Here is a 27388-nt window from a genome sequence, read left to right as displayed (position 1 = left end):
AACAGCTCCCCCCCCCTCATAACCACCCCAATACCAAGATTCAACGAAAATTTTAAACATTTATTTAAAAGCTTTGTACAAAACTAAACAAATTTCGTTGCAATAGATAATAGCTTGGTATAGTCTATCTTTTTAGCTACACACCTTTCTTTAAGAATTTTTCGAAGAACACTAGGTATTGGGGCATATATTCGGGTACCTAATGGAGTGCCATTGTCGTCAATCAAAACAATATTATTTGAATCAAACTTTGGCACTAGACTTCTTTGTTTCTGTTTGACACCAACTATTACAGCTTTCTTCTTTTGACCATTAATAGCTATCATTACCTTGTCACCTAGAAGAAAAACAAGACAATTAATAATTTATTTAGTAGAGCAAATTTAATAGGGCCTAAAATTAAAATTACTCCGCCTCCCGCCAACTACCCTTGCAAAGATCATATTGGACTTCAATCCCTCGATTGTCTGGAAACATCCTCGAGGGAGGCCGCGCACCAGATGGGCTGATGTTATAAATCAACGCCCCTTCAACCGCAACATCGACCCAAATGAGGCCCCATCCTTAGCCTGGACAGGGCTGCTTGGAGAAGACTGACAGCGCTGTCAACCAGTTCCCTCTACGCTGGCAACCCTGTTAAGCAAGAGCGTTCAGTCAAAGTAAGTTAAGTAAAATTTAAAACACAATAAAAGGAAGAAGAATCGATTTATAGTTTTGAAAATGATTAACGTTGAGTGCGTGTTTTTTAATATATAAGCTAATTCTAGACTTATTGGTATAACTATAACAGAGAAAAATAATATAGCAGAACCAAATAGTAAATGTCAGGAAACCAGAGCTCGAATATTAATGGAAACACTATACAGCTAAACAGTGACCCAAGAAAATCTGTGTCTTCTATGCAAAAAGTGCGCATAATAACAATAAAAATGAAGCGTTCAATGACTACAAAATTCTTATTTTGCTCATTATCAGATTAATTGGTCAGAAATGGAAACTAACTTTGAATTTAGATCATAGCTTCTCAGATTCATGTCAAGTCTCTACACATACGTGCTTCTAATTTTGGAAAGCTAAGATCTAAATTTCAAAAGCTCAAAGATTTGCCTTTTTTAAACAAAACAAGTGTTTCTTGAAATATTTAAGCTTCTAAGCCTAAAAAATTGTGACCTTGGCTTCCCAGAATACTGGGAAAGATTCTACTCTATACCTAATTTTCACTTTAGGGGCGTGTGAGATTCAGAAGAGATATAAAAAAAAACATTTGTATAATAAAACGAAAACAATTTTGTCCTTGAAAATATTGGAGCCCATAAGACAAAAAAAATACTGAACTATTCCCCCGCCCCCACAGGTCGAGTGAGAACACTGGTTTAATACGCAGAAGACCTGCCAACGTATTTGATACGTTTTAATTTTGTCATTTGTCGTTGCTGTTTCTTTTAAGGATGATTGTATAGAATTGTTGGTCGCAGAATATCGGGAGATGGCTTATACAGACGGGAACTGAAAACTCTAGAGCCCTTTTTAAGAAATTAAAGAAGTTTCAGAACAGTAAAGTGATCAGCACCTGAGAACCCTCGAAAATGGTTTTATGTCAATACCACAGTGGGTGCGAGTCACTAAGGTGTAGCCGTCACCAACCTAATGACCAAAAGCAGTGCAAGGAGAAAGTTTGAAGCAGCAAGATATTACTTAAGTTCTGGAGAGTTCCATTCTGTCGCTGTGATAAGATTTGAACTGTGATAGTCTTGAGTATAGAAGTGCATCCATAAAAAATTATTTAATCTTACTGGTCACAGCCCGCAGATGGGTGGAAGGGTACTTTTCATAAGAGAATGTGTTTCTGACTTGAGGAACTTGACTCTGACAGGATTGACTTCACCCTTTTGAGACTTCAGTTAGAGGCTCTTGCAACATCCAAAGACTAATCCCCCCCCCACATTTGCTGCTGGTTGACTGTCAAAGTGGATTCCCAAACACAGAAAACCAAGCTTCTGATTTCATTTTTCAGCTTGATAGAGTCAACCAAGGGAATCCCTCATTTATACTCAAGAATAATACAAAGGGGAAAGCTTACGATTTTATCCCCTTTGCCCGTTGATGGTGAAACGGAACATCCAGACAAGAACAAATTATTAGACTCTACTTTTCAACTTCCCATGCTTGAAAGAAAACGGCTGGTCAAGCCAAAAAAAATAAACAGCAAAAAAATCAATTTGTCCCTCTATTTTTATGGGGTACTTTCTGAATAAGGAGTTCGATGGGGAGGGTGTTCAGATACCACTTTGTTAAGCTGACTTTTTTAGAATTTTGGTGGAAAAGCAATTTTTTCCCATTTCCCAAGGCCAAGCCAGATTTTTGCCTCACTAAAAGTGCAGTGAAAACTAACCTATGGTACCAACGCGGGTTTTATTGTAAACGTGGATACATTTTGGTGGTCTTCCTTCCAGCATAGCTTGCTTTCCAAGTGCACTGTTGTCAACTACGCGCAGTCTTGTCATATGCATTATCTGTAAAATATAATTAGATAGTAGGAAGGAGATAAAAGGTAAGACTTCGACCACATAAAAAAAGGTTTCCTTTTCGCCATAAAAAAAAGAAAAATAATCCCAATTTTACCATTTTAGTAGAGATATTACCTAAAAATGAACTCATTTTTTTAACATAGCAATTAGGCAGTATTTGTCTTAAATAAGGTTTTTTTATTTGATTACAACCATACAACAAAATGCAGAATACGATTTTTAGAAATATCATTAACAGTAGTACAAAACTCACAAATAATTTCTAAACTTACTACATACAGTGCACGATATGGCCTAGTCTTACTGAACTCGGCTAGATTTTGCTCCTTCGTTTATTTTACACAACACTGATCATGAATTATCGGTGAGACATAAGGATATTAACTTCGTTATCGCAAGGGTGTCGGGATTTCTGCAACCTATGTTTCCTATATTCTTTTATTAGACCTCAGAGCTGTTCATTCACCGATTTCAACACTGAGTTTCTTACATTTCAGATAGGGTGTTTTATTTCTCACCGTAAGTGGTATTGCAGTTTTGTTTTTTTCTATGAATGTAATTTTATCACTTCTAGTGCGGAATGGAATGTCAGAAAATTGTTCATGAGGCAAGGTGTGAATACCACAAAACAAAACTCTAGACCACAGTTTTGAAATTTTTCAAGGAGGTAGAATCCCTTGGACAGATCTGAAAGATGAGGGGTCTGGTCCACGCCCTCTCCCTACCCCCCACCCCCTCTCCTCAGTATGAAACTTACAAGAAGCGTCAATCACGAATATCCAACAGAAAGTGAATCTGCCTTACAAGTCCAGCTAGTGAAAATTATCTCAAGTATCAACTGAAAAGGCAAGATATTTGAAAACCAGATATGCTTCCATTATCGCAACCTATCTCAAGAACTAACATTATTAATTGGGTCTCAGACATGATTTATTTTATGATTCATTTACTTGTTATTTAAACTTTAAGACTTATTACCACTATTTACTTTATGAAGTTACTGGTTTACAAAATAAAGACAATAGTGAAATTTGCAGTTTGTTTTAAAGTACTGAGTGCAATAATTTGAATATGGCACTAAAACCACTAGCCAGGAACACTTTCAACTATCAGCCTGGATTTGCTTTCCAAGTCTTGTCCTCTTGCGAATTTATCAGCTTTCCACTTGTCACAAAAATCAGAAGAAAAACTAAGCTAACTCGCAAATAATGCCCACATATCTCTTACTCTGAATGGTAAGTTACTCTGAATGGTAGAAGTTGCGTTGTTGGAGCTGTTCTTGAGTTTCTAATTTTTAGATGCACTCTTTATATTCCAACTCAAAAAGGTAACGTTTGGAATTACTCCAAAGGAGAAAACATTGAGCTTCAATGTTAAATCTCTGAAAAGCTAAAAATCAGCTTGAATAATTGTAACGAAAAGAAAGTCAAACAAATAAAAATTGATTCCATCAGCGTTTTGGGTTATTTCTGGATGTTTCGCCTGATAAATTTTTTCTTGAGCAAATTAACACTAAAGAGAGGAATGGTAATATTTTAAAATTCCAATATTCGACCGTTTTTTAGGTAGCAGACACATAGGCCTACTATCCCCAAGTCCTCAAAAAAAAGAAAAAAAAAAGTAGGCTTTGAAGTAGGCTAAGCTTTTCAAAGATACAAGTTGATTACTCCATAATTGACCTGATTAATAAAACCAAAAAAAGATCAAGGACTGCTTAAAAGTTATGACTGGGACTTCGTGGACAAAACTATGTTTCTTCCCTTGACAAATTTATGGAAGGAGGGGAAAGAAATCAATTCAAATTCAGCATCACAGCTTCAAAACCTGCATTTGTGCAGTTTTTTTTTTACTTTTATTACTCTTTGCTTTGCTTGATAGGTTTAAAGGTACGGTAAAGAATACGGCACTGGACTTTACAGTCCCTACCAGCGGTACTGATTTCCATTTCAAGGCCCTTCAGCCAGGAAGTACAATGGGGGGCTGAGGGCCAGCCATCCCGTGCTTTCGCATGCCTTTCCTGTTTACCTTCCCTACACTTCTCCCGCTACCCATTTAGAGCTTGGTCGACCTAGGCTGAGCTTACAGAGTCACACCACTGACCCCCGTTCCAAACCAAATGATAATTGGCAAATCAAAAAATTCAAACCAGCAATAATTTTTGTTAGTCAGTTGCCCTACTGACTGTTTTACGAAAATTTTCTCAAACATTTTTTTGATTATTTGGTCTAATTGGCTTCAAATGGTTCATATATTCTTAAAATAAACAGTTAAATAAATAACCATTTAGACAATAAAAAGAAAGGCAATCATTTTATTTTTTTTAAACTCATAAAAGGGTGCCCAGCTGTCAGGACAAAGACAAAAAAAAAAAATGAAATGGAAATGTCTAGTAGCAAAAAACTAACTGATTGGTAATTTAAATAAGTAACACAAGGTAGATTATTGGTAGGTTAACGAACATAGAGCAGCATGAAAAATTTAAAGTAGTAAGACTAGCAATAATAAGATAAATCAAGGAAGACTGAGATAAAAAAAAACGAAGCAAACTAAATAAGGACATTAGAAAATTATATCAATAATGTTTATGTGAATAAAATATTAACTAAATTTGGTCTTGTTGATGGGATAACTAATTTCCAGTGGACAAGACTTTATTTCAGATTTATTTATTTTTGAATTTAATTAAAAGTGGACAAGACGAGACTCTAAAATTAGGGGGTATAAGCTAGAATTTTTCCCCAAATTAGCTTCCCTGAATTGAGCTAACTCAAACACTGATTAAGATTCAGGAACTATAGTTGAAGATCTTGAAATAAAAAAAGGAATTCAAGCTTAAATGAAGATGAGACGAGCAGTCTCCTCCATATAAAAGTTGAAAAATTTTTTGTTGTTTTTTTAATCCAACCAAAATCGGCAAAAAATCAACATGTGCACCCAAAGCCACGCTTGTCTAAGCATCAGATTCCTTCTTGGACATGCTCTGATCGCTCTACAAGGGGTTGGTATGACTGTTTTATGGTGAGCACATTAGGAATGCACAACATAGCCACTATAACCGTATAAAGAGAAGCATTTTACATGATTGGCAGTACATGTTGTCGAAAATTCGTTTGCCCCTTGTAAAACTTTCTGGGCTGTCTTCAAACAGAGATTGCCTGATAAATTCCACATGCCACCAAGTAAGCTGACTTCACAAACTGAAAAAGACAAGAATAATTTTAATAATGTTAATAATGCAGTGCTATATTGTTTATGTTGTATTATACTTCAGACTTCTGGAGAAATCAGAAATCTGGCTGCATTAATTTCTAATTAAATACTGTTAAATCTACAAAACCCAAAAACTTAGCTCATTTTTGCTAGTCCTAAACTGAATAGCGTACCTCTTTTCGGATAAACAAGGCACTTGAGAAGCTAAACAAAGGTGCCCAGCAGGAACTTTTTACTTTCGGTGAAATATGCATTTTCTGAAGAATATTCTATGAGATCTAACAATAAAGTTCCAATGTCTGAAAAGGACATTATGACTCCTCCTAAACTTTAATGTAAAACCAAAAAATTTTCATTACAAATAAAATAATGTAGTCATGCTATAATGAAGCATTCATGCACACAGATTCAGCCCTTTTCTGAGGGTATCAGAATATTTTTCCCGTGAAAACGTTTTTGCGAAATATTGAGTTGTTCTGAATGGGCAGGGTGCCAATCCACGAAAATGCACGGAGTGCAAGAATTTTACCGATTTTCTTGAACATACAAAAAAAATATTTTTAAAAATCTAGCTTGAGGGGGGGGGACATTTTTAGGGTCCTCCCAAATTTTTAATGTAAATACCAAACAAAGGTATTTTTCAAACATTAGGGAAAGGGAAGGCAATTGCCCCCCTCCCCACATTGGGAAAGGATCCTTGGGACAAATCTTGTTAGGGGGGGGGGTAGCCTGTGCGTATATGAAAAGCCTAATGCTATCTGTGCTAAATTTAGCTTTAAACAAAGTTATTTGCACTGAAGGATATATTTTTTCTCCAAATTGAGGGGGTTCAAAGTCAGCTGTCCCAAAAATGTGTTACCTTAAATACATCAGAGGACAAAGGCTTTTTTTTCTTCTTTTTTTGTAGGTGAAGCCTGAGGCTGCAAAACATTATATGAAAGACACCTTTGAAGTGCTTGGTTTGCCATACTTCTTAAGCTTATCCACAACATTTAAATGCTTTCTTATTAGAATAAAGGTGTATTTCCCTTGTCACATTTGTTACTAACAACTTTCTGTTGACTTATAAAAATATAAATGTTGATTATTTAATGGTAGCCTAGTTCCAACAGTTTGTGTATATATATGATTTGCTGCAACATTTCAAAATGGGACCTTCAAAATATAACAAATATTTGAAAAAGTATTACAAGCTTCAAAACAAGCATGAAAATCAATAAAAGAAGAAAAATCAAAGAAAGTAATAAACACCTGGAAATATGGCTTAAATGCATGTTTTCTTTGTCCTAGCAAAAACTTGTTAGTAACAACTGGACTGATATATGGGTTTCTACAATGTGTTCTGTTTCTGCAAGCTAATAGAAAACTGGTTGCTTGTACTAACAATTGTTAGTAAATTTCCCCAACAAATCAATATGTTGCTGGAGAAAATTGTTAATACATTTTGAGTACAAACTTCAAAGTTTGATGAATAAAAACAGAACTTGCAAATTTCTTAATCTAAAATAGGACAATTGTAGTACTTTACAATTTGTATGCTTGTTTTAAAGTCTTAAATCCTTGTTTAAAATTGATGGCCTCATTTCAAAATTCCATAACAAATCATATGTATCAGCAAGCCACTGGTAACAATTATTTCTTAATCAGCATGATTTGTGATTTTACAACCTACAAGAAAAAAAACCATTTGGAATGTCAAAAACACATCTTAAATAAAATTTCACTATTTTGAAACGTGCAATAAGTTTCCTACATGCTTTGCGCCGCCCCCAAAAAGCCAGATTCATGCCAGGAAGATTAACCACTGGACAGATTCACACGGCCAAACAAACCATTGAGAAGACACTGGAATTCAAGAAAAAAGCTTACATAGCTTTCATTGACTTTTGTTCTGCCTTTAACACTGTTGATAGGCAGTCTCTTTGGCTAATCCTGAAAGCTGCAGGCCTACCAACAAAGATGGTCAGCCTCTTGAAAGAACTTTACAGTAGCACAAAAAGCGTTGTCCTTGTTAAAGGGAAGCTTTTTTTCCCTTCCTGATCAAAAATGGTGTATGGCAAGGTTGCGCTGCTGAACCTGAGCTATTTAACTGCGTCATCGACCATATTTTGAACAAGACACCCCGTGTCCACCCTTTTGGCATAAGTTATGCTGGGAGGACTTTGTCTGATGTTGACTTTGCCGACGATGTAGCCTTCCTTAGCGAAAATCTATACCAACTTAAGTCTGCACTCGAGACGCTCTCCTCCACTGCCTCCAAAGTTGGGCTGCAAATCAACTGGAAGAAAACGAAGATCATGCCCATAGAAAAGACCGCATCGGCATCACCCTTAACTGCTAAGATCAACGGCCAAGCTGTTGACGTGGTAAGGCAGTTCACTTATCTTGGATCAGTTATATCATTAAATGGCACAATTGACACCGAAATCTCAGCCAGATCAGCCAAGGCAAACTCTGTATTCGGATGGCTCCTGAGAGCAGTCTTCCACAAACCACAAATTACTGGCCTTACAAAAGCCCGCATCTACAACGCCACAGTCTCAAGCATCATGCTGTACTCTTCTGAGACATGGCTGATAACCAAGACACAGCTAAGAAAGGTCGATGCGATCCAAACTAGAAACTTGCGTCGAGTTGAAGGCTTCAAATGGTATAACAAGATCTGCAATAATAAGATCCTGAGGACCTTCAAGTTAGCAAACTTCTCCACCCAAATAGAAGCTCGTTCTCTAAGATGGTATGGCCACTTACTCCGCCTCCCGTCAACTACCCCTGTAAGGATCATATCGGACTTCAATCCCTCGATTGTCTGCAAACGTCCTCAGGGGAGGCCACGCAACAGATGGGCTGACATTATAAATCAACGCCTCTTCAACCGCAACATCGACCCAAATGAGGCCCCATCCTTAGCCCTAGACAGGGCTGCTTGGAGGCGACTGACAGTGCTTTCAACCAGTTTTCTCTATGTTGGCGACCCTGCTGAGCAAGAGCGTTAAGTCCAGTCAAGAAATTTTAGTAAGCAAAAAAAATTCACATAGTGTTTTGTTGATTTGTCAAATGGCCTACTTATCAATTCATATACAAAAGCTGGCAACCATTTACAGTTAATAATACTTTAAAAATCCTATTAGCTCAGCAGAAAAATTAATGACATTTGAAGAGTATTTTATGATGGTAGTGGAAAGAGAGCTTGGCTAGAGCCACTTTAATTTTCATGGCAAGTTTATTTTCTGATAGTCTTCATATGCAGCCTTTCACAGCAAATATGATGCAGTTGTATCATTAAATTTTCTGTTCTTTTCTTTCTATTACTGGATGTGTAATTGATTCTACATTTTTTGTTTTTTTTTGTTTTTTTTTTTAGTTTGAAGCCTGTTTAATTCAAATCATTGTACCCTTTTGTTCTAACCCTGACAGTAAAATGCATATATAATTATTTCAATTATTTTGCACTCATTATTTATGTTTTCCATTTGATCTGTATTTGAGTATTTAATGTGTTTTGACTATATGACACAATATTTTTTGCTTCTTTTGGACATTATACTGTATTTACTTTGTACTTAATTTAGTCACTGCACTAGATTCTAGATTATTACTGTTTGAGACAAACTTAGCTCTCTCAGTTCTTTTGAAGTAAATATTATCTTGACCTTTATTTCGCCTGTGCAAAATGTGCAACTAGTATGCTGAAATACAAAAATGCGACCAACTTTGCAAAATTCTATCACACAATATACACCATTTATATACAATATATCGTTTATCATGCAATATAGCCTACCATTAATTTTTGAACTAAAATTAATTTCAAAAAACGAAGTTTTTTCTGAGAGAAATAAAGACCAAAGTTGAAACTTAAAATGAACAAAAATTGTTTCTTCGCAGCCTATCTAACATATATCAACTAAACTAGTGCCAATAAATAAACTGATTATATTTCCCTATGTTTGTAGGATTACAGAAAACTAGCGCTTTACTGAAAACACAAAACAATATAGGAGGTAGGTTACTGTTAAAGTAAACCATTTAAGGACACTTTTAACTTTGTAAAAATAAAGCATTTTAGGACTGTGCTTTATTATTTTTTTTTTCATTTAATTTGACATCACTTCTGCACAATGGGCTCAGTCCAGTGATTGGCAGTCGTTTTGGATCCGAAGACAGACACTTTATTGATGATTTTGCAGACAAGTTCAAAGTGAACCAATCTTGGTAGTATTAGGACTACAGACTTGCTTTAGAATTTGTATCATAACTTAAAATTTTTCATTGTATAGAGAGAAATAACCGGATTTCCAGAGTTTGTATTAAGATTCATTTGTTCTTCAATTTGAGTAATACTAGGTGAGACCAAGATGTTTCCAGATAAATCAATCCATTATTTTTTAATGTGTTTGATGACTTTGCACGTATTAAGATAATATCTATTTTTATGCCTAAGTTTTTAAGATATTTATAATTGTGTAGATAATTTAACTGATATCACAGCTTGTGTGTGTAAGACTATGACAAACGTTATAGATTTGTTTTTGCTGCGAGTAGACCCCGAACCGCGCCGAAAAGTCGGCGGCGCGCCGCCGAAAAAAACGGTGGCGCGCCACCGAACTTGCATCGGCGCGCTGACGCCGCCGCTGATTCTATCGGCGGCAGCGTCACTAATACGCCGCCGTTTTTTTTCTCTCTCTTTTTTGCTTATCGATATTGACCTCCGGGCTTCAACTGTCATCCCGCCTAATCTGTTTCTTAAAGATAAATACTGTCATCTTGGGCTCGCCAGGTATATCGGTTCGTAGGAAGGAGAAGATGAAATTTCTCTTGAAACAAAAATTCTACCTTCCACTTTAAAATTCTGTTCATTTTTCTTTCTGATTTTTCGGATGAAAAGAGGTAGGTAAAAGAGCATTAGGCAATTCAGGATGTTATCATAAGCAGCGCAATCGCGCTGCCTAAGTAGAGAACAATGTTGGCACAATGTATTGTTGTTATTTTTTCCACACCAGGGCAATTCATATCAAAGGAGTTGTCGTAGAAACTTCGAAAAGGGCTCATTCGATTGGAATAGCTAGTGCCCTTTTTAATAGTCGAAAGTGATTGGAAGGCAGCTAACATCCCTTCCACGCCCACCATTTCCCCAAACACATCCAATCAAAATTTTAAGATAGCCATATTGTTCAGAGTAGCTGATTTCCAGAGATAAAATATGTTTTTCAGGAGTTTACTCCCTCACAACACTTAGTGCAAGAGTTTCAAGTTATGTCCTGGGGGTATATAAGAACGATGTTGGCACAATGTATTATTTATTTATTTTTTGCCTTTAGAGTAGGGCACTTCGTATCGAAGAAATTGTCGAAGAAACTTCAAAAAGGACACATTCAATTAGAAATTGGAGTGGCTTGTGCCCTTTTTAATAGTCAAAAGTGATTGGAAGGCAACTAACACCCGTTCCACGCCCATCAATCCTCGAAACACATCCAATAAAAATTTTGAGATAGCCATTTTGTTTAACGTAGTTGAAAGTTCTGAAAATTAGGTATTTGAGGATGACAACCACCCTCCCAACCCTCAGGGTAAGGGTTGTAATTTATGCCCTGGGGGCATATAAGGGTTTTTTAGAAAGCGTTGTCGTAGAAACTCAAAAAGGGATCATTCGATTGGAAATCGAAAGGCCTAGTGCCCTTTTTAATAATTGAAAGTGATTGAAAGGCTTGACATTTTTATAGTAAAGATCGATGTGGGTATAATGGATTATTTTTTTGTTGTTCTTGTTGTTTAGACCAGGGCACTTTGTATCGAAGGAGTTGTCGTAGAAACTTCGAAAAGGGCTCATTCGATTGAAAATAGAAAGAGCTGATGTCCTTTTTAATAGTCGAAAGCGATTCGAAGGAAACTAATCCCCCTCCCACGCCCACCCTCCCATTTGCCTTTATGTTTAAAAAGTAAATGTTGCCTTAAGATTAAATCAAAATGCACTGTGTTAAAGCTAATTCCCAATAAGGTATCTCAGCAGTATCCCAAGAATGATTGAGGATATTTTGTCCAAACTTTCGGGGCTACTTCTGCTCTTAAAATTTAACCAAATCAAAATAGCTTAAGTGTATCCAAGCTATCAAAGAAAGTAAACAGATTTTTTTGCAAATGGAATCAAGTTTTCCATTTCAGGTCAACTAGAGGAGGTATGAAACTAAATTAAACACTACTATTTTTGTCCAGATTTTTAAAAGGGTCTATGTTGTTAAAAATTGCTGAAATTTTTTTCCAGCATATAAATAGCAGGCCAAATTATAAAGTCTTAAAAAAACGAAAAGATTTAAAGTATTATTTTCTTCTTCCCTGAAAAGACTATGTCAATATAAAACGAACAGAAATTAATTGAAAAAAACTGTTTCCATAAAATAAGTTTTTCAAAAAAAGTAAAGAACTCCATAAAACAAAAAATTAGCAAAAATAAAATCAAATAATCTAACAAGCGTGAAATTACCACAAGTCAGCATTGATAAATAAATAAAACTCAAAACGAACAGAAATTACAATAAATAACCGAATCAAACTCAACACGAGCAGAAATTAACATAAGTTGGGTTCAAAACCCCCATGCCTTCCCAAGGCCCGAACATAATTTGCACTTTACTGAAAAAAAAACAAATGAATGTTCATTGTCAGTTTAATATACATATACTGGTAACTAGAAATCAAAATGTTAATATTATTTGATTTACTAAAGTTATAAAAGTAAAAACATTTATATTTTTTTAGTAAAGTGCAAATTATGTTCTGGCCTTGGGAAGGCATAGGGGTTTTGAGCACAACTTATGTTAATTTTTGCTCGTTTTGAGTTTGACTCGGGTATTTATTGTAATTTATGTTCGTTTTGGGTTTCATTTATTTATCGATGCTGATTTGTGGTAGTTTCCTGCTTGGTAGATTATTTGATTTTATTTTTGCTAATTTTTTGTTTAATGGAGTTCTTTACTTTTCTTTGAAAAACTTATTTTGTGGAGCTAGTATAGAAATATATCTATAGAAATGAATTATATTTTTTTTTTTTACACAGTGAGCAGAGTACATTAATCTGGAAAAGAGCTAGAGCTAGTATAGAAATATATCTATAGAAATAAATTACAATTTTTTTTTTTTTTGCACAGTGAGCAGAGCACACTGAAGTTAAAGTAGCCTTAAACTTTGACTTGAAACTTCATAAATTGACCACTTCTTTCAGAAAAGAATTTTTGAGGGTTATTCTGTGTTGATAAGAAAAGAGGGTAAAGGTGCAGGTTAGTTCTCCCTTATAAAAACAACTTTTTTTCAGCAGATACAAAGAAGGAGCCAATTTGCGGCATTCTGTGGGACCCCAAGGTCCAATGCTAGTATCAGATCCCGCGAGTGGCAGTTACGCTCGTCAAGTTCTGGCTATACCGGCCACAAGTGCCCAGCTAAATAGATTTTTAGAAAGACAGGACTGATAATGACTGCAAAAAGATCAATGGCTCCAGGCAGAGTGAACAAACTCACTTTTGTTACATCAATTGTAACTGAAGTGATGTAACCGCGGATTTAAAATTGTTGGTGTTGTTAAGCCATGGTATCTGACTTGTACAGTGTTTTTTTGATGTTGTTATTTGTTTTTTTTCACTTCCTTTTCGCATGTATTTGATGAACAGGAGATGTTTGAACTTCAAACTTTGAAAGTTAAACACACATTAGCCGAAATCATTAAAAAGAAGAAAAAGACTAAACACGGGATTTTATAGGAACAATGCTATGTTAAACATAAACACAACATAGATTTCCCTGGGTCTAGTGGCTAAAAATGAAAATTCTACTAGGTCTGATCGACGGTGAACATAAACACTTTCCACACGGCCCAACAAATTCCTGTTTTGTCATATCGTTCTTGTATGTTTTTAGCCAACCATTTAAAAATCCTTACTAAAATCAAGTTGAAGTTGAACATGCTTGGTGAAGTGGAATTTTTATTATTATTTTTAATCAGAAAAATCGGCGCGCCGTGGCGCGCTGCTGGTCAGAAATCGGCAGCACGCCGCAAAAAAAAAAAATTTGGCGGGCCTGGCGGCACGCCGCCGCCAATACTAAATCACACATTTGCCGCCGTCATGTCGGCGTGGCGCGGCTTCGGGGACTAGTTGTGAGGCTATGTACTTTTGACTCCCAAATAAATATTCTTGTTTTTTATGCTTGGTTTTCGTGTTTTCAGCAAAGCACTAATTTTCTGTAATCCTAAAAACATAGGGAAATATCACCAGTTGATTTATTTGCACTAATTTTGTCAATATATGTTAGATAGGATGTGAAGTAACAATTTTTGTTTGTTCTAATTTTCAACTTTGCTCTTTACTTCCCTTTAGAAAACTTTGTTTTTTTTAAGCTAATGTCTGCCCGTTTTTTATTTCAATTTGATGAAGAAGTAACATTGCAGTCATCATTTCTTCCGGGATGGGGGGGGGAGGCAGCCCTGTCATATATGGAACAATTACTTCCGTTGGTTTTAAGTTTTAATGCTACTCCTTACTTTCAGCAAAACAATTCATTTTTTCTAAATTTAATCTCTGATTGTTTTTCAAATAATACTAAAAATGTTTCCTATGGATCATGTATAGTTTTGGTATTTGTCCAAAAAAGTTCATGCTTGAAGATAACAGCCCCTAGAGAACAGGAGACAGATCAGTGATGCCAATGCAAAAAAGTGATTTTCCTTGTTGTTCAAGGAGGGGGGCTGTAATTTCCCTGTACAAAGTTTTCGACCACGTTGATTCCAATGGTACACTTTTCATTTTGATCTGGTGTCATTTTGGAGGGTTTTCAGGCTTTTTTTCATAATCACCATTAATTTCTTTTTGCAATAAACTTTTAATTTTAAGATGAACCAAAATAAGTTACCATTCCAAAGCCAGTGTTAGATGACGATTTTTCTCACAAGGCAGTTTTTTTCAAAATGTGTTTTTCAACTTTTAGTTACTATGGGCTTTGATTTGCTCTTTACTGTGCTGCAGCTACTGCTGCAACCATGATTGCAACTACTGCTGCAACCATGATAGAAGGCACAAAACCATGATTTATTAAAAAAAAAAAAAACACCCAATACATGCAATACAGTACTCCCAATACCTCATACAGTTTTTTCCCCAGGGACTATAGAGGGTCAAGTCATCACCAAAACCATAGTTATTAGACCTTTAAAGTATGATGAACAAAATGGCTATCTCAAAATTTTGATACAATGACTTTAGGGGAGGGGCTAGCTTCCCTCCAATCTTTTTTGTCACTTAAAAATGGCACTAGCAAATCCAATTTCTGTTTGAATGAGCCATTACACATCTCTGGGCAGAGATGTGTAATGCTCTGGTCACCCGCTAGCCCTGGTATAAAAAAAAAACAAAAAAAAAACAGGAGATAGATCAGTGCTACCCATATAAAGTGATTTTTCATGTTGTTTGAGGAGGGGTACTGTAATTTCCCTGAACAAGGTTTTTGACATTGCTGATTTCAATGGTACACTTTTCATTTTGCTGCAATCATGATCAAGTTGCCATCAATTCATGGCTAATTGGAGAAAAAGGTATGACAGATAGTCTGAGTAAGAGGCACAGCTGGCATAAGCCTTTTTTCAGGAATGTATAAAAATGATGTCATTTCCACTTGTTGATAGATAGTCTATAATCCATCCATCTCATACAATTTTATTGTAATGATCCATCCATCTCATACAATTTCATCATCTAAAACTAAACCATACTATTGATTCAAAATTAAATGTTGATTTTATATTTCAGAAAATCTATTCTGCATGCACAGATTTATTATAATCAAATTGAATAAACTGAACAATTGTATAAATCTTTTAATTGTATCATTTTCAATTTTGTCCATAGTTCACAGGCATATTTTCCTACCACAAATAAGACAAATTCATTTGAATGACTGCTTTCCTTTGACGAAATTGACAGAAAAAGGGTCAAATTGCACACTGCTCAAAAGCAACAAAATTGATTTTTAAAAGAAGTTGAAACTAAAAATTTTTAAACATTAAATTTTAATGCATAACATTTAAAAATTAGTTCAACAAAAATTTGAATTGGATTTTGTATTGAATAAAGTTTTTATAATAGTTCTATCATATTAAAAGCAGGGTGTCATTTCTAGGGTCCCTTTAAGGCTTTATATTAATTTTCAGGGGAAGTGATTAATGTATTTAGAAAGAGTATTAAAAGACACATTGAGAGGCATGCTTATCTTTTACCTAGCAAATTAACTAAGACATCCAAAAAATTTATTTTTTCAGCATAACAACTTGGCTATATCAGATTTCAAAGATTTCAAAGACTAAAAAAAAAAAATTTGATTAAAAAAAAACAATCTAAATATTTCTCAAAATCTTACTCAAATCATTGGACTTTGGTTTTAAAAACCTAGAGTCAAAGAAAAGTAGACTCAAACCAAAATTGAGGAGTAAGTTATTTTTTTAGGTTCAGACAGATTATAGACCTGTCTTCTATACAATTTTCAAAGCCTTAGAAATACAGAAGACATAGAAAAAAGAGCTTGGAAATACATTTCTAAGGTGTAATGAAGGGTCTGAATTCATTCCTAAAATTTTCATTCACTTAACATAGCAACTATCAAGGTAGCAAAATACTGCTTGTCTAGAATTTTCCCTTGAGGAGCATATTTAGCAATATATTTCTCTGTTTTTTTTGTCTGATTTCTGTCTTACAATGTAAATTTACTGACAATTGCATCTTAGCCATCCATACCCCTTTGTAATGTACAGATACAGACCTACAAAATATAAAAAAAATCCTGATTCTAGGCCTATTATTTTTTTTCTAATTGGCTAAAGCCCAATAATCAGTCCCTGACAAGAAACAAGCACAGAAAAATAATACAAACCAACACCAGTAAAATATTAGATGAACAGTTTTTTGCTTCCACAGAAAGCAGTTGAGTTAGGTGAATGAAACTTTCAAGAACTAATCAAGAGCCTTTATGTTGTACCCAGGAAGGCCTTTTGAAGTTTCTACTTTAACCCCTTCTCTCTCTAAAGGCCACTGAACTTTCATAACCTTGAACAATCTTTGAGTTATAAAGGCTAAAATTTCAAAAATTGATCTAAAGCTCAAATACAATAAAATAAAAGTTTTAGCCCATATGTGATTTATTAAATTTTAAAGAGCATTAAAACTTCTTTGTATATTTACAAGCAAAAGCCTAGACACAGCTTAAAATCTGGTTAAGATCATAGGAACTGCATTTTCAGAACACAGAGCCATATAAAAAGAGACTAAAACCACAAAATTAAGGTAAAACATTTGTTGTGAAGATTTAGACAAGAACAAATCTGTCTTCTGTGCATTCTTGTAAGCCCTAGAAAATGGGAAAGGTATTGTAGCTTTAAAACATCTTCCCAGATAAATTTTAGGCCCTAAATTCATTTCTGAAAGTTATTACCTTAAATTACCTTAAATCACAGCTTGGAGTGAAATAAGGACTTTCGATCCTGTTGAATCACTCCTTATGATGACTGTTGTAGTTGGTTAAGTTCTGGTGGAAGATTCTGGTGCTTCCCAATCAAACTTCCATGGTGTATCTTTCCACTCAGCATCCAGATGGCGTTTGAAAGCATCTGTTGATTCAGCAGCCACCGTGTCCTCCTTGAGGTTATTCCAGAGGTTCTCAATCCGATTCGAGAAGAAATTGCATCTTGCTCCAGTTGTAGCGTGATGTTTGCGGATTCGTCTAAGGTGTCCTTGTGTTTTGTGGGAGGTGTCGATCTCCAGGATCTCATTTTCTCGAGTGGTTGAGAGGAGTTTGTGCGCCTGGATCATGTCTCCCCGTTTCCGTCTATATACTAAGGAGGGGAGGTTGAGTTCCTTCAGCCGTTCACTGTATGTCTTGTTTTCCATGCCGACAATCATCTTAGTGGCCCTTCGTTGGATTTGCTCAAGAACTGCCTTGTCCTTTTTGAATCAAGGGGTGGCCAGTATCATCCCCACCTCCAGTCTAGGTCTTACTAATCCTTTATAGAGTTTGGTGATTACGTGTTTACTCCTACTGGTGATGCTGTGTTTGATGATGCCTAGGGCTCTACTAGCATTGGCTGAGATTTTCTGTGAGTGGGAGCTGAATTTCAGCTGGGAGTCAACGATGACGCCAAGGTCACTCTCCTCCTGGACAGGCTCAATTGTGTGGTGACTTCCAGAATTTTGGGTCATGAGGTACTGATGTTTGGGGTTTTTGTGTCCGAAGTGTATGACCTTGCATTTTTCTGCGTTGAATTCCAGCAGCCATCTTTTGACCCACGAGCACATATGGTTGAGATCAGTTTGGAGGGATTGGATGGAAGAAGAGGTGTTGGCAGGACCTATGAGTTTCGAATCATCCGCATATAGGGTGGTTTTGTTGCTGGTGATGAGGGGTAGCTCATTTATGTAGATGTTGAACAGGGTGGGGCCCAGGACGCTGCCCTGGGGAACCCCACTAGTGACTTTGATTTCGTCAGAAAGGACATGGCTATTTGGTCCAGTTATCACTTTCACTTGCTGTGTTCTGTCCCTCAGAAAGTCCTCTGTCCAACTGACCACTTGTGGACTAACAGATAGAGTAAGTAGCCTGTGAATGAGGTATCGGTGACAAACCTTGTCAAATGCTTTGGCTAAGTCTAACAATATAATATCCACAGGTAATCCTCCCTCTAGTAGGTCAGTTACAAGACTATATGACTCAAGAAGGTTTGTGTCCACCGATCTCTTTGAGCGAAAACCATGCTGACTACTGCTGATAAGTGAGTTGGCCTCAAGATGATTAATGATACGCTTGTTTATGATTCTCTCCATGACCTTGCATGCCACACATGTAAGGCTGATAGGTCTGTAATTTGCTGCAGAAGTTTTGCTACCCTTCTTGTGAATTGGGATGACTATTCCCTTCTTCCAGTCCCCAGGAAGCTTTCCTTGTGCAAGCGACAGATTAAATAGTTTTACCAGTGGGGCTGATATTACAGGGCTTAATTCCTTCATCAGTCGTGGGCTGAGACCATCAGGTCCCGTCGAGTTATTGGGATCGAGGTCCTTAAGCTGTTTGGTTACTTCTTCAATTGTGACTGGTGAGTGTACCATCAGGAAGGGTGTGTGAGCCTGTTCTGCTGGTGGGGGGGTTGATTGGGGGTCATCCAGGGAGAACACTGAGGCAAACTGCTGATTAAGCAGGTTTGCTTTTTCAGGGGCGCAAGAGGATAGAGAGGTGGTGGTTACCGGGTCTGGTACGGTGTGTCTGCCTGGCTTCTTATGAGAGATGTATTTCCAGAATAATTTTGGGTTTTTCTTGACGTTTTTGGCCAGTCGTTCGTCGTAGTTTGAGGTCAGTTTTCTAGTTTCTTTTTTGAGGAGGTTCCTTGCAGTTTTGTACTGCTCGTACAAAGCTGTATTCTTTTGTTTCATGTACTTCTCCCAAAGTTTTTTACTACTGTTGCCTAGTTTCTTGATTTTTGGGGTGAGGAAAGGTAAAGTTTTGGGATTCTTTTTCCATGATATGCTGGTGTGTTTGGCTTGGCTCTCTAGTAAGGTCTTTTTTAGAGTTAGCCATGAGGCTTCGACATCTTCTGATATAAGTGTTTCCAGGTTAGCATCTAACAGCTCTTCCACCATCATCTTGTAATTTGTAAAGGATTGCTTGGTATATTTTGATGGTTTGGAGTTGAGTTGAATGGATGAAAGAACTGGCATGTGGTCACTTGAGCCAATTGGACTGAGAGTGTGTGTGTTGTTCACCTTTTCTGGGTCATTCGTTATGACTAGGTCCAGTATGGAGGGATTTTGTCCTGGGCGCATTCTTGTGGGCATAGTTACTGTTTGGTATAGAAAGTTGTCGGAGAGGGCTTGTACTAATGGGTTTTGTTCAAGGCTTGACTTAGTCATACCTTGGCCATCTACCCAAGACACATTTGGGAGGTTGAAGTCCCCTGTCATGAGCAGGGTTGCCTTTGGGTAATTGCATAGTATGAATTGCGTCATTTCGGCAATTGCTGTTTCAGAGGACAGCTGGCAAGGGCTGCTGGGGCTCCTGTAAATTGAGCTTAGGACAAACTTTTCGTTAGGTAGGGACAGGGAGACCCATGTAGCTTAAACCCAAGGTAAGTAATAATTTGGGACAGAAATTTCTTTTACCTGGAATTCCTTGGAAGCTAGAACAGCCACTCCTCTTCTGCAGTTTGGATCAGACAGATTGCTGAAGATGTTGTATCCAGAGGGGCAGATTGAGTCTTCTGTCATTTGAAATCTAGAGTTCTTGGGGCAAATTTCTGTCAGAGTTGCAATGTCTATCTGACTTAGTTGGAGCATTGTTGCCAGTTCCGGCATCTTGTTGGTAATAACATCAATGTTTGCCATCATAATGTTCACAAGTTTTTGGGTGTGTCTGGGCGAGTTTTTATTTTGCTCTCTAATATTCTCGCTTTCGGTTGAAGTGGGTGAATTGCAGCTTAGGTACACAAAGCTGCTAATGAGGGACGAGGCAGAAGGGCATGGGGACGTAACTGTTAATTCACTGTTTATACATTTACACAAACTTGCGTTTACAACGTTATTATCACTCACACATGAACTATTTACAAGGGGGACGAGACGGTTGGAGATAGTGGTTATTCTTGCATGCTCGAGCATCTCTCCATCGGAATTGCTCGAGTTTGACCGTTTTTTGTGATTTTGCCGTTTCTTATTACTAGGTCTGTTTCTCCGTTTGCCTGTCTTTTTTTCATCTCTTCCAACAAGGCTTTTCTAGCGTTGCGATCTTCTTTGGAGCTGTCGCCATAGAATCGAATCGGGTCTTTACGCTGGTAGGACGCATCCAGGATATGCTTCTTGTCTGTGAAGCTGGCTACCGTGAACAGGACTGGTGGGTGTCGCAGTGGTTGTCCGGCCGTGGGGGCCGAGGCTGGTAGTCTTTTCACGTTGAAGACTTTGGTCGCTAGTTTGTAGTTGTCCTTGAAATATTTAGCAAGGAAGTCTTCGTCACTTGCTTGGATCGGAATCCCGTATCCGACGACGTTAAGTTTGCGTCTCTGCCTGTCTTGCTCACTTCTGACTGTACTGCGTATATGTTCGTTTAGTGCTTCTGGTGCAAGCCCCGTCACTTGAGCGGTAATTGCCGATTCAACAATTGCTTTTACCTCGAGAACATTGCATTTTGTGGCAAGTTCATCGTGAATCTCACTGAGACCCTTGTTGACTGTGGTCATTATGCTAGCAATGTCCTCTCGCACCTCTGATTTAAAAGATTCGATGGCTTTGGTTAGGGTGTCGGCATCGCGCACAGGCTTATTCAAGATGCACCGGGGACAGCTCCATTCACATTTCATAGTACGATTCATTTTCGCTAGCAGGACGTACTGTTCATCACTTAATTCTAGGCACTCAATACAAAACCAGTTAGGACATTTGTCGCAGTTGACGGCTTGCGAGTTCTCGTCCAGGCCTTTTGCACATCCCGGGCACTTATCTTGTCCTTTTACGGGGCTCTCACGTTGTCTCTTTTTTGGTGCCATTATTGCCTTGACAATTTTCGAGGTAGAAAGAATGTCTTGACAAATTCAACTGCTTTCAAAAACTTCAAAATCCCATTATCTAGACATTTACTGATAGTTGAGTTGTGAATTAAATGGTGTTCTATTAGTAGTGGATATAGAATTAGCCTAGTTTTTGGGATAGCACCAAAACCCTTGGCTTTCTCTATTGATATTTTATGTTTCTATCCCTTTAATTAATGTACTTTTCAAACTTTTAGAATGAGTGCCTTCCCCAAAAATCTCCTCTACATTAGTTTAGGTCTACTCTTATTGTTATTATGGCTAGTTCAGAATAATTTTCATTATCTATAAACATCTATATTAAAATTCTAGATGAGGGACATTTCTTGATTTAGAGGATAGCTGAGTTAGGTAGCCTAAATGAAATTCTTAGGGATGAAACCAGTGTCTCAATGACTGGTTCTAATGAAGAGTCACCCCTCTTCAGAGGGAAACATGTTAAGAAAACAATTTGTACTTCATAACATGCAGAAAAATCAGAGTTAACACATATTCAAGGGCATTTTTACTTTTGTTCACTTTTCCACTTCCTTTAAAATAAATTAGTTTTCTTTCTTTTTAATATTGCATAACTTTGGATTTAAAAACTTTGCATAAAAATAGCAGCTATGTTTTACAAATTTGGGACAATTTTGTTTGAAACAAAATGCAATAATTGATGTTATTTTATAGCATGTGGTAGAACAATAGTGGTTCTATTTTAAGCAGATTCTTGAATTAGGTGTTTGTAACAAAATGAAAGATATCAAGTTACCTCATTAACAAGTTACAAGACACCAACTGAAACAATAGAAGTAGGCTGATCAGTTGAAAGATGGTTAATATAGAGCTAAAGATGATTAATACAAAATTTTGCCATCATTGACATGGAGCACTACAGATCAAGTATGGACCTTAATTTTGCTCCAAAGTGCAAATTAAGGTAATTAACTACTACTACTAACAACTCACCACAGCACCTAGCTGCCTGAGGCCAACACAGCTATGCATGCTCCTCCTCCATCCCAATCTATTCAAAGCCTTGCTTTTTACACCTGCCCATGAAGTTTCTATTTCCTTTTAATCTTTCTTTATGACGTCCTTCCACCCCAGACAAGGACAACCTGCTTTCCATTTAGCCCTAGACAGTTGGCCAAAAAGAAGAATCTTCAGCAATCTGTCATCCTTCATCTACACAACGTACCCTAGCCACCTCAACCTTTCTTTCATTATAGCCCAAGAGAGCAGTATTGAACCACATTTTTTTGTATAGCCTATTGTTTGAAATATGGTCAGTCAGTCGGGTACTCAGAACAATCCATAAGCAATTTCTCTAGAAAACATCTAGCAAATCTTCATCCGCTTTTCGGAAAACCCATGCTTCAGAGCCATATTTGACCACTGTCATAACTGTTGCTTCTAGTACCCTAATCTTTGTTTCGGCATTTATTTTACTATTTTTCCAGACTTTTTTTTAACCGTGGAAAACAAACCTTGTGCCTTTACATTTCTACTATTGACGCTTTTGATTTCCCCATAGTATGTACCAGTAATACTACCACAGTACGTAGATTTGTTCACTAGATACACAGCCTCCTAATTCATCTTCACCTTTTCGTCTTCACTTGTTCGTATCCTTAGTGACTTAGTGTTTTTGACATTAATTTTCAAACCTATTCTAGCACCCTCAACTTGCAAAACCTCTAAAAGTTCATTCATTTTGATCAAATTTTCATCTAGGACGCTTAAATCATCAGCATAATCTAAGTCCAGGAGACTTTTTCCTCCCATTGGATTCAGTGGTCTCCCATTGCCTCTCTTGTGCTTCTTAAGACAAAATCCATTAAAGTTATCCATATAAAGGGAGATAGAGCACAACCCTGCTTAACTCCTGATTTAATACAAAACCAGCTGCGAACCTCATTTCCTACCTTAAGCACAGCAGTGTTATTCTCGTACATAGCACTAATCACTTCAATGTATTTGTCTGGTATACCATACAAGGATAAAACCTTTACTGAAGCTCTTCTATCAACAAAATCAAACACTTGCTCATAATCTATAAGAGGACCAAAGGTGTTTGAAAACTCAGGCACTTCTCAATTATTAGCCTAAGAGTGAAAATTTGGTCAACACATCCTCTACCTTTTCTAAAACTGCACCGTTCATCTCTTAAAACTTTGCCTATGGCATCTCTCAGTCTAAGAAGTATCATATTACTAAGTAATTTACTGCCTACAGAGACCAGACTAATGCCTCGATAATAACCACACTCATTCTTATCACCTTTCTAATAAATTGGCTTAATGAAGGTTGTCCTAAAATTATTAGGTACTTCCCCTTTCTCAGAAATCATATTTATAATCTTCAATTACTGATTTCTAACCTCAGAGCCACCATATTTAAGAAAGTCGTTTACCACACTATCAGCACCTGGAGCCTTATTTTTTTTTGTCCTTTTAGTACTGTTGCTAATTCCTCCTCACAAAACAAATCTTCCTTCACATCCAAAGCATCACAAACTTTTTCATTTTCCTCTATATCTCTTCCTTCAACTCTATCTTGGTTAAGCAAAAAGGTAAATAACAATCAATCAGAGCCTTGGCAGGTGTCTGGTGAATCATTAACTGAAGCAATTAATTTCAGGCTTATATAGCAGTGCTGCATCAAACAATAAATGATGTAACTGCATTTTTATTTTTTATTTTATTTTCTGGTAGAATTCAGGTAAATACCTTTTCTACCATATCTAGGAATTAAGTTTATTGAATGGCTTACTGTCTGCTGAATAAACCCTTGATTATTTAAAGTATCTTATGGCTCTCAACAATCTGACATTATAGTAGGCCTAGTACCAGAACAAATTCAATCATGTATAATCTTCAAGAGTGTATCCAGTGATCAGTCCAGCAAAGAAACAGTGGAAAAGCAGCTAAATTTGTTTCAATACCCCCAAAAACCCACTGTTCTTCAATAATTTTTCCACTTTTGTGTTTTTGTAAGCCAATTGCTGTTAGTATTTTTTGATTTCAACAACTATTCCTGTACCACCTAATTATGACACCTGAGCTTGAGCACTGGTGTCTGGGTCCACAAAGTTGATTGAATGATTGGTAAATTTCTACCAAATCATATCATTGAGTTTGGAGGAAAGGCATTGAAAGGCACCATTCAATGTCTTTTTTTATGCTGATTACAAATATAATAATCATTTCTATGGGAAATGAATTTTAGACCCCCCCCCTATATATGCCAATTCAGGGTTAGGTTAGGTTGTAGAAATATATACCCTGAATTGGCATAAATTCAGGGTATGAATATACATGGTAGATTTGCGGCTCTCCAGCATTTTCAGATTATCTTTTTTTATGTTTAAATTTGCTTATAATAATCATTTCTATTGGAAATTAATTTCAGCCCCCCCCCCCCGATATATGCCAATTCAGGGTTAGGTTAGGTTGTAGAAATATATACCCTGAATTGGCATATATAGGGGGGGCTGAAATTTATTTCCGATAGAAATGATTACTATATTCGTAATCAGCATAAAAAAAGGCATCAAGTGGTATATTCACTTAATGTGTAGCCTAAGTCAATAATATGATTTGGTAGAAATTTACTGAATGATTTACTATTTGATGAACAAATCTTTGATCATTTGAAGCATTATATGCACTCTAGCAACCTGATAGGCCTATTAGCCAACACCTACAGTAGGTTATGTAAACAATTAATACGTTGTTTAATTGTTTAAAACACTAAATCAAACCAACATTGGTACATAAATTTGAACCTTAGAAAATAGCTTCCAAATTGTGAGACAAAACCATTTTTCTTTGAATTGTTTGGGATATCCCCAATCTTCTGTTACCCTAAGCATAAATTTAAAGGGCCTAGTATAGTGATGTCTCTTACAAATTTAGCTTTTACACTCAATTATTTCTCTTAAAATCCGCAGGGATGTAAAGCAAAGATAATAGCTTCCCAGGATATATTTTATCTGCTGGACTTGTTTCAGAAAGTTTCATTAAACTGAAAACTACTTTCAAAAATTGCAAGAAACCCCTCAACTAGAACCTTACCAACGTCAGCTTTCAAAATTTCATATAAAGATACAATTGCTCAGAATAGATCTTCATCCCAGGAGATAATCTACTTCAACAAAATTAAAGATTCAACTCACATTAGCCTGAAAAAAATTTTGGGTTAAAACTTTCTATCCGAACAAGATCGCAATACCTTTAAGTGGCCTATTTTTTATAAAAAGTTATAGGCAGCACTCAAGATTCATGTTTTATGGCAAGTCCAGACGATAATAGTTTTCTGACACAAAAATAGCAAACCGTAACCTCTATTTTGGTGAAGCTGACGGTGAACAGCCTGAAGTTCGTGACTTAAGAAATATTAGTTAGTTGCAAATAGCAGTTTGATCTATGAGTATAAATTCAGTATGATTATATACCTGTCATATTGCTAGCTCACCATTTGATACAGTTTTGTTTTTCTTTACCTAATAGGACGAAAGGGTAAGTTCAGGCCATTTCAAACTTGATAAAGTAATCAACTCTTTACAGAGTTCTTTACTGTCATGAATTTTGTCGTTGTTAACACAAGCTATAGTTTATTGAAAAGTCCTCTTGGTCTTGCGCTGCAACTGCTAAATTAGTGTAAACTATTGATACCAATTAAAAAAGTCTGGAAAACTTATTGAAAAAAGGCATCTCACCCTGCAAGAATGATTACTTCGCCTGGGAAAAAATTGCTGTCTACCTTTTATTAACTAGAAAAACTCTTGCTGACCTTTTTTCGGTCCTGCATTTACATTCGCGCATGTACGTAGTGAATACACTATATGAATGCACTTTTCTCTTAAATGCAGAATTGAAAAAAATACCGAAGTAAAGCACTGGACTCAATCTTAACCCGAGTTTCCAACTTTTTTTTGCACTACAAATTCTGTCGAAGACGAAGCCCGATAAAACAATTCAATTTAAGGAAAATTTATTAAGATAGGGAACAATGAAATGAATAAATGGGTTAAGAAAAAAATTTTCTGGAGGAACTCATCAATGAAACATAAAACATGTAAGCTCTCTAGGATGAGACCTGTAAGAACTACTAAAATGAGAAAACTAACTCAAATGTCTTAAAGGCGCTTTCTTTTTAAGAATCTGCCTTGCTTGGATAGCGAAGCAAGAGATTGTTATGGATAAATAAAAAGAAGTGAATTTTCCCAATAATTCCTCACTATACATTTTTATACCTTCCTTTCTCACTTATCCTTATTCTTAAAATCCTATTGATTTTCATGGATGCGGTGAGCAGAAGTTCGATAAGATTGAATTCAGCTCAAAAAGAATTCAAAGAGCTGAACCACCTAAAGTAGAGTTTTAGACTTAATATAGGAAAGGGTTCAGCATCTGAACGAAGTTCAAGGATAATGGAGCTCATCTATGCACCTATTTCATCGTAGTTTATCATATGTTGTGAATATAAATATGCCATCATTATAGCATGACAATAGAAAGGGGCAAAATCAGGCTCACAGAACCGAAAAGACCAAAAATAAATACACCATGAAATTTTACCAGTATTCAGAAAAGAATATGCTACTAATATGGTAAAAAGAAAGTCTAATTAAAATTTAACCCCCCCCCCCAAAGAAAATTTGACCACTTTCCACCCCCTCTCCCTTTCCATATAAATTTTCTGCAATTGGCCTAAGTATAAACACTATATTGTTTCTACAGACGAAGAAAAAGTATTATTAGCACATTTTAATTTATCATGCTTTATCAAAGCATAAAGTTAAAAAAAACTGATAATAAAAAAATAGTTTACCTTTCAGGATGAAAAAATTAATTACTAATTGGTTCTTACAGAATTGAAATATTGCATATCAGTTTCGCAAAGAGATTTAATTAGAAATTATCTGTATGTATTTACTTTGAAATATTTCAACTATTTCAAATATTTCAACATAAACCGAAATAGAATTTAATGCAAAAAATGCTTTTTCGAATTCTGACGTTTGAATATTGTTGTGAAAACAAAGTAAATACATATAGATAAT

At 36.3% G+C, this 27388-nt stretch overlaps 2 protein-coding genes across 3 annotated transcripts; one reads left to right on the top strand and one right to left on the bottom strand.

The window, feature by feature from the left end:
• Positions 1–39: 39 nt before the first annotated feature.
• On the bottom strand, positions 40–25532 carry mRpL14 (mitochondrial ribosomal protein L14). Of its 2 annotated transcripts, none has more exons than XM_089097280.1 (4): positions 25499–25532; positions 5607–5725; positions 2393–2513; positions 40–337 (listed from the first exon to the last, which is right to left on the bottom strand). In XM_089097280.1, exons 2-4 carry the CDS (start codon positions 5697–5699, stop codon positions 84–86), a joined length of 468 nt encoding a protein of 155 aa, XP_088953406.1. In that variant the 5' UTR covers positions 5700–5725; positions 25499–25532; the 3' UTR covers positions 40–83. The 2 variants fall into 2 exon arrangements, with proteins under 2 accessions (XP_088953406.1, XP_088953407.1); XM_089097281.1 differs by having other exon boundaries at positions 25398–25510.
• Positions 8036–8734, top strand: LOC148947137 (uncharacterized). Its single transcript, XM_089096517.1, has one exon. The coding sequence runs from the start codon at positions 8036–8038 to the stop codon at positions 8732–8734; it is 699 nt and encodes a 232-aa protein (XP_088952643.1).
• Positions 25533–27388: the final 1856 nt, after the last annotated feature.

The sequence above is a fragment of the Artemia sp. Qi Xiang Cuo genome, chromosome 11 (genome assembly GCF_049724085.1).
Source record: "Artemia sp. Qi Xiang Cuo chromosome 11, ASM4972408v1, whole genome shotgun sequence".
NCBI classification, from domain to species: Eukaryota; Metazoa; Arthropoda; class Branchiopoda; order Anostraca; family Artemiidae; genus Artemia; species Artemia sp. Qi Xiang Cuo.
Note: the sequence above shows the minus strand (reverse complement) of the source record. Positions and strands in the feature narration are given on the sequence as shown.